General features: G+C 36.3%; 1 protein-coding gene across 2 annotated transcripts in view; it reads right to left on the bottom strand.

Moving 5' to 3' along the window:
- The window catches only part of LOC149795572 (protein FAM193A-like), a 94,003-nt gene that overhangs the window by 5,964 nt on the left and 79,345 nt on the right, over positions 1 to 8,694 (bottom strand). For both annotated transcript variants that reach the window (XM_089965407.1, XM_089965408.1), the window contains 3 exons: positions 4,616 to 5,737; positions 3,765 to 3,837; positions 3,104 to 3,188 (listed from right to left, as the gene is read on the bottom strand). In XM_089965407.1, the coding sequence (XP_089821533.1) occupies positions 3,104 to 3,188; positions 3,765 to 3,837; positions 4,616 to 5,737 (1,280 nt within the window). The remainder of the gene's footprint in view (positions 1 to 3,103; positions 3,189 to 3,764; positions 3,838 to 4,615; positions 5,738 to 8,694) is intronic.

Raw genomic sequence — 8,694 nt, 5'->3', positions numbered from 1 at the left:
CGCAGTTGTAAACTTGGTCGGCTGTGTAGCAACCGTCCTCCAGCAACTTTTTAAGCCCAATCGGGTAGGAATTGGCAGCCTCTTTGTCAGCGGAGCGGATTTCCCCAGACACAAGAACTTGGCTGATAGCGTGCCTTTTCTTGAATCTGTCTAGCCAGCCATTACTCGCCTTAAATTTGGAATCATCTCCATTGATACGGCGATCAAATTTCTCTGCTTGGGCTTTCAGAATTGGGCCAGAAATTGGAACACCTTCTGAGCGAGCTTGTACAAACCATTGGTACAAAGCTGAATCTAGGACATTGTCATTAGCTAACTTAACCCTTTTACGCTGTAAACCAGTTTCCTCTTCAAGAATGTTGGGTAGACTACGGAGCTTTCCTTCATCTGTTTTCCACCCTCGCAAAGTGGACTCGCTGATTCCTAGATCTCTGGCAAGCTGAGTTTGTTGTTTGCCCTTCTTTAGTTGATCTAGGGCATACAGTTTCTCTTTAGCAGAAAACGACTTGCGTTTTTGAACTTGCTTTTCCATAACAGTAAAATATTTTTTTATATAAGCAAACAACGTACACAGATAAAGCTCAATAACTAAGTAATGAAGGCCTGCAATGGTTACGAATCACTTTTTATATAAAACAAAATTAAGCTGAACGGATGTACAATTTCATACCCTTTTAATTTACAGATAATAAAGTGGATATTATTTACTTTCAACTGTTTGTTGTTTGATCACACCGCCAAGCACAGCATACATGTTGGCGGCTTTCGTCCTTTGATGTTTATTAAATTGTGCGACTCTTGTATCAACCACAACTTTGTCTGCTGCTTGGCTGTGATTGCAGTTAAATAAGAAGCCCATGTCGGCTATTGTTTGAGCAACGACTGTATACAGAATTCATGGAAGACAATCACAAAGACGATTTACTGGCTTTACTCATGGATCCGTAATAAGTAACACTTCCGATAACGTTTACTTCGGCTTAACAATTCAAAAACCTAATGAAACCAGTTTTCTCTTCTAGAGTAGAATACGGAACTTCACCACAACCTGTTCAAATTGATAAATTTCAGAAGCCAAGCGTTGTACACACTATTTCTCGTACGTTATATATATCGTATTATTTTAGAATTCATACACGATCACTTCTCCAAAGTCACTTAAAGAACCAGGATAAATTGTTAAGTTCCGATCGTTTATTATTAAAAGTCATACGCGAATTCTTCCACCAAATTATAATAAACGTTTTACACACTATTTATCGTACGTTAAACAAATATTTTCACGGTCCGATAAAAATACACGTAAATGAATTTCAAATTTCAGGAACCATGCCACGATCATATTATTTTAAAAGTCACAACTAATCTCATGCCCAAAATGAAGTTAATTTCTTGTTTTTTTTTTTTGCTTTTCTCCAAATTTTTTTTCTCCATGTGTGAATGAATATACGAAATTTCGGGAGCCATGCTACGACCGCGTTATATCCGAATTCGCGTTATGGCGGGGCGCGTTATAGCGGGGTTCCACTGTATATATAATAAAATAAAATAAAGTAAACCATGTTATTGAAACAACTTAAAAGTCTAATGGTTGATAAGTATAGTGTCTGAAAAATTCTCCTGTGAAATTGTTAAAAATGTTACTGATCAAAATCACATGTGACCATAATAAACAGCATAAAATTGAGGAAATATTAATAAATTCACCAGATTTTACAAAAATGTGAGGGACCCTGAGTGGCCGAGTGGTCTAAAGCTCTCTCCATTACAGATCATTGCCATCTCACCTCTGTCTGCATGGGTTCAAGTCTCGGATTCAGCCAATGTGGGTATGTGAGAAAGCTTGCCCGTAGCTTCTTGTTGGTTGGTGGTTCTTTCCGGGGTTTTCCCGGTTTCTTCCTCCACCATTAATACTTGCCGCCATGTATAGCCTATCGCGTGCTGAAAAATGGCGTTAAACCCTACAAGAACAACAACAACAAAAATGTGTGCAACTCATAAAACAACATCAGTATGTACTTTACCACCAAAAAGAAATGTGAATGATTAAATTTAAATTAAACATTTTTCAGATTTAACTGTATTGTCAGGAGTACATCTTAGCAAAACTGGATATTTTGGTAGCCATTAAGTCGGTAGAAAGGGGAGTAAGTCTGTCGGAGTTGCTTCCCTTGGTCTATTTTGTCTGTTAGGGAGAGCAAAATTTGAAGGAAGCAAAGAAAGTTATCCGAATATAATATATTCGCTTAATCTTGATGACTGCAATCAGTTATGCCCATGCTGTTGCAAAAGTTATATCTATGTCTTGTTATGTTTTAGAGGTAAGACAAAAACAGACAAAAGTTTAATATCTGACACTTGATAAAGATAAAAATATAGGCTTTGTCAACTGTTATAGTACAAGTCACATGGGTCATGTATGCACATTTACTCATTTAAAATTAAATATAAATTGTTCTTTTAAAATTTAACACTAATTTTCTTTAACCAAAGTCTACTCAGTCCTGATTATTGATTGCTTTGCACCTTAAATGTCACCAAGAAACTTCCAGATAAAAATTATCTATCACTATGGACTTTTTTCAATGGTGGCCATGTACTAAATTTGGGTCAAAATATGAGTGGAGCAAGTGGTATAGTCACAATAGAGGTTAGTACAAATTTGTTTATCAATATGTGCAACTTTCACTGTGATATCACAGCACACAACATTCAATCTGGATTGTACTGGATCACACATTTAGTTTCATTTCATCCAAAAATGTGTATGTACTTTAACATTGATTTTGCCATAAGCACTTCTCGGTTCATCTAAATAATGACCTTCCAAAGGAATATCAATATATAAGAATCCAAATTCAGTGAATACTGCCACTTAAAGGTATGCAGAATTAAATTCTACAAAATGACACGCATTACTGAAATGGTGTTAAATGCCTACATGACCCATGTTATTTGTACTAATATTGTCGTTTTATGAAATACTGAAAGAAGGTGCAAAAAGAGAAGTGACCAGTCTACTGTTTATACTTTGTATAAAGTTTACTCAACTGCTGTATGGTTATGAAAGAACTAGTAAACAAATTGTAATTAAAAGGTTCACCTTTTGAATTCCTCCAATTCTCGTTCAAATTCGTCCATTTCTCCACTCTCAATATCTGATTCAGATTTGGGCATGAACACTTCATCTGAAAAGTTGATATTAACAGATGACTTTAAGTAAGGATAAAGACAAATTAATACAAAAAGAAATATTAACTAATCAATAGATAAATCATATCATAAAAAGACATTAACTACATGTTTAAAATAAGTTTTAAAAAACTAGGTGAATGATACAGATGATAGTTTCTCTATCTACCTGTGGCACACAACAGCTCTCATAATCATTCAGTCATGTATAAAAAATGGACTTTCTCAAAACTCAAGATAACACAGCAAACTAAAATGTATACGGACCACTCTTTGTCAAAATTTATCAAACATTTTGTGTTGCTCTGTATGTTGATACAAATGGTGTTGAAATCATTAAGCTACAAATTGGATGCAGACTTGAACCAACTAAAGAATTACACCTCCAATATGTATGCAAATATACTATTAACTCTTGGTCTATTAAAGGGAGCATACTTTCTGTCCAAAACTTGCACACAAAAATCAACTCAATACATGCTAATTCCTCATTATGCATCAGTTCACTTTATTCGCCTTTTGTGAGCAACTACATAATCATTAAACCACAGTATAGGTAAAAATGATATTACCTATAAAGTTTACATCCTCACTGCCCCTGTTCTTTTTCTTATTTTTCTTGTTCTTGCCTCCTGATCCTTTGCCCTGTAAAATTTTTAAAAACATTTCATACAAAAGTTTCATAATTAAAATTTTCTAACAGCCATACATTTATTTCTCTATAAGCTACCATATTAACTCAAGTCCAACTGCAAACAATAGAGACCTAGATCTGCCCTCACATAATGTGATGGCAGCTCAGGGACCGTGTTGTTTATTCTACTGATTACTCCAAACAAAACGCATTTACAGTAACAGTAACCATACATGATGTAAACTGAAAGTTCTTAATTCCCAGATGCTTTTTGTCAAATTTGTTCAGAATCTTTTCAGTGTTTCCTGAGAAGAAAACATTTAAATATGTTCTTGTTCTTAGTAACAAATGCAATATCTGATAGTAGATAAGCATCATCTGTGTAAACATGAAAGCTCTTTTGGTCATGTATTTATTGAGAAGTTGTAAATAACTGTAACAACTGTGAAGTGAAGACAGACAATGGATGATGCATTATAAACTCAAACTTAACTGGACCAATGGCAAGATGCACTAAACATTCTACAATTCAGTCCCTGATTAATGTGGAAAGACTTCAAACATAAGATAGTTATATGTAAACTTGGATATTCCTACACTATTATGACCTTGAACTGTCCACAAACATGCCAAACATTGACTAAAGAATCCAAATGTATTTTTTGAATAAGAGATGAATTACAAGTTCAATTTTTGCACTCATTTTTCCATACAGGGACCAAAGAGTAAAGAATAACTTTCTTGTAACTTCACATACATATCCTGGGAATCAGGCAAAATGAAACTCACCTGATCTGGGGCTGGAGGAGAATCTTCCTGCTGATTCCTTCCTTTCTCTTGTCTTTTGTTTTCCAAAGGTCCAGACATGGGTACCACTGTCCGTGACTGCCCTAGTGGTTGTGTTCGGACTTGGCTATTCTCCATTTTTATGGTGCTTCTCATCCCATTCTGCAAATGGGTCTTCTCAGTATTCTGTATGTTCTTACTGAAATTTAATATCACCTGATTCTGGTCTCGTGGTGATGACTGTTGCTGTTGCTGTTGTTCATCTCCAGTCTTTTTCCTTTTCTTGTTTGAAGGTGCTGGAGACTCGAAGTGGTTACTGCCATTTTGCCTTGGTGAAACATTGGATTGGTTCTTTACGTTGTTGTTGGCTTCTGACTGAATGCTCTGACTAGATACCTGATTGGAACTGGAAGAATGGTTGTTATGAGGTGTTTGAGCAATAGTTCGAGGCGATGGAGGAGTTTTCTGAGATGGTCCTCCTATTTCACTTGGACTACTCGACTTCTTTTCCTTGTCCGGGAACTGGATTTGGGGATTGCTAGAAGATTTAGCCTGTTGCTTTGCATCTTCAGCTTGTTTATTTGGAATATCAGAATTTCGAACCTCCAAAACTTTTTTTGGCACCTTGTTTTTATTGGGTTTTGTGCTAAAAATGAGGCGATTGTCCAAATGTTCTGGTTCAATCGGCTGGGATGATGGAGCAGTCTCATTAGCTCCTTTGGACTTGGGCTGTGATTTTTCATTTTTGGAGTAAGCACTATTACTGCTCATCTGTGACTGGCTTGTTGTTCTGGAATTAGCTTTCGGAATTCCTTCCATCTTTTTACTATCACAGGCTGCACAAGATGCAGTGTAAGTGTCAGTGATGGCTCTGGCTGCCTGATCATTCCCTGCTGTTGTGTCTGCTATCCTGTCTTTGTGCTTTCCAGTCTTCTTTCTCTGAGGTTCTATGGTCTTATTAGAGTTGGCAGATGGACTGCTTTCCTCCCACTGACAAACCGACTGTGTTTCTCTTTGCTTTGATTTACTCTTTCTCATTAGCTTCTTAGATGATTCCTTTTCTTGGGCTGCTTTATGCTGCTCTTGTTGCAGCCTCTCAGCTTCTAATCGAGCTTTCTCTTCTGCCTAGGAATGAAATTAAAAAATTCTGAATTAATTATTCTGATTAATAAATCAACTAGAGCTATTAGGGTGAATCACAAAGGGCCCAACTCACTAAAATTGTTTGATATGGCCTGAAACTGAGCAGCTTGCATTGGAAAACCAAAGCTAGAAGTATGAGCAATATGCAGTGTATCCCCCAGAGGTGTAAAATTGAGGGTTAAAAAAAAAACTTGGCGTCATAACTGGGGTTCAAAAAAAAAAAATGTGGAGGTCAAAAATGTACTGACAAATTTTCACCAGACTTGTACTTTTTCAGCTTGAAATAAGATACTGCAACTTGCACAACACACTCTCTCTCTCACTCTAAACATACAAGTAAACCAACATGCACAATTAACAAACAAATACATTGTCCATTCAAAGGATAATTTTATTAGTTCATTTTTCTTTTAGTTTAAAGTCGTACTTTTAGCAGTCTCCTTATAATTGTTTGAAGCAATATTATAGACCAACACATTACATACAAGCCAATACAAAAAGCCAAAAAAATCTTTTTAACCAAATGGCAGTTAATTTACTGCCTGTCATAAAATGTGTACTATTATCGGTTTCATCGTACTTTGTCCCAGAACAAAAATCAAGGAGGCTAATGATTCATCTTCCTTCTAATAAGTTACACTTTAACTTTAAGATCTTTCTTTGATTGCAGCTAAAGTTAAAACCAACAAAATCTGCAATGACCCCCTGACTTTGTAATCCAAATAACACATTTGTCTCTGTAAGTTTACTGATTTCTTTTTTGTGAAAGAATGTCTTGGGTTATAATGTGTTCTCCAGATATCTTGTGGCAAATTAGGGCAGACTTTTTGAAATTCTTAAACCCAGTCACGAAAGGATTATTCACTTTGGCAGTCTTCGCAATCACGTGATAAGTCACACCAGTAATCCTAATGGCTGTGCCGTATTCCAGTCAAGGTAATTTTTCTCCATTTTTCATTAAAGTTATATCCACAGTTACTCTTTTGTGTTCTGCTTCTTTCACTTTCTTCGCTAATGATTCTTAATGCAAGCCATTTTAATCTGGAGATCACTTTCTAGTGCAACTAGCATTGAGGTTAAACATCTAGATGACATCTTGCTGAGCTCGATGGAAATTTCATGAGAGCTTGTGAGATTAGGGAAAGCTACTCCATCATAACATTGCCTATGCTACTCTGGTTCCTTGTTTTGTATGTTCCCTGCATTGCAATCTGCTATACAAATAGAGGAGCATAAAATGGAGTAAACAAAGCAGGGAACCAAAATGTGTACATCAATTTTTTTCAGTGTTCATCCCTGATGCACAAATGTGCATAAAGAGAAACACTAAATATGAGGACATATACTACTCTAAATGATAAATGTTGTTGTTGTTGTAGGGTTTAACGCCATTTTTCAGCACAAGATAGGCTATACATGGCAGCCAGTATAAATGGTGAAAGAAGAACCAGGGAAAACCACAGAAAGGACCACTGACCCACGAGAAGCTCCTGGCAAGCCTTCTCACATACCCATATTGGCCTAAATGATAATGTGGAATACTAGAAATTTGATATTTTGAAATCTCATCAATGTAAAGGTGCATGATAAATCCAACAAGCCTTAGCAAAGTTATGCTGCAGAAAACAATAATGGACCGAAAATCAGGAGTCATAACTTTTCACTTGATCAGTATAAAGACCAAAAATTCTTGGTCAAGAATTGTATACAAAACCAAAGTGGGAATGATGATCAGGGGCCATAACTCCTAGGATATTATGGAAACTGGAAATCGAACAAAAGGTCTCATCTATGTCAAGTCCACAACCAAATCTGGTTCAAAATCAAAGAAATCTTGGTAAATTTATGGTGCTGAAACCAAAGGCATGATGATGGACAATAAGGGGCCATAACTCCAGTAAATGATGTTACAGAATGCTGAAATCAAACTTATTCAAGGTCTAATTAATATAAGGCTGCCAACAAACCATGGTAGAGTAATGCTGTAGAAACCAAATCACCAGAATGGGCAATCAGGTCCTGAAAAAATGTATGGATGGTAATCAACACCATTAAAGGTCTCAGTAACATAAAGCTGCATATCAAATCTAACTGAAAACCAACAAATGTATTTAAAAAAAGGCTGTGTAAACCAAACTCAGGAGAATAAGCAACCAGGGTTATAACTCCTGGAAATGAAGAACGAAGGTTGGAAATCAAACTCTTTTGAGGTCTTTTCAAGGTAATGCATGTATTAATTCTGGTTCATTTTCAACAGTTCCTAATGAAGTTATGTTGCACAAACCAAACAGTTGAAGGATGGATGAAAAATGGCGTTACTACATGCTTCAGAGACCGATTGAGGCAGGGCCCAGTTGAATTGATTAACTGACCCAGGCTTCATGAGGATGGGCCTAGATGAATCTGTTAACACAGACTTCATGAGGATGGGTCCAGCTGAATCTATAATTGACCCCGACTTCACGAGGCAGGGCCCAGATGAATCTATTATCCCAGACGTCATGAGGATGGGTCCAGCTGAATCTACAATTGACCCAGACTTCATGAGGCAGGGCCCAGATGAATCTATTATCCCAGACTTCATGAGGATGGGTCCAGCTGAATCTATAATTGACCCAGACTTCATGAGGCAGGGCCCAGATGAATCTATTAATTTACACAGACTTCATGCAATACAGCGAACATGAATCTAATAATTTACACAAAAGTCATCTTGCTGGACCCAGCTGAACCTTTTAATTTAATTTAAAACATTTTTTTCCTTCTTCAAAATAAGCCTTGCTGAAGAAACTAGCATTATTAAAATGTACATGACACTGGTTTGATAAAAATTAAACAGTTGAAAGAGGGATTAAAAATTCTCAATACTGATACAAATTTTGTACTAAATAATTCTTCGTCATCCAACATTTTGACAATATTAGACTATTGACCAAGCT

Source organism: Sinohyriopsis cumingii, chromosome 7 (genome assembly GCF_028554795.1).
Source record: "Sinohyriopsis cumingii isolate HCF-2022 chromosome 7, ASM2855479v2, whole genome shotgun sequence".
NCBI lineage: Eukaryota > Metazoa > Mollusca > Bivalvia > Unionida > Unionidae > Sinohyriopsis > Sinohyriopsis cumingii.
This window is presented reverse-complemented; position numbering and strand designations above follow the sequence as displayed.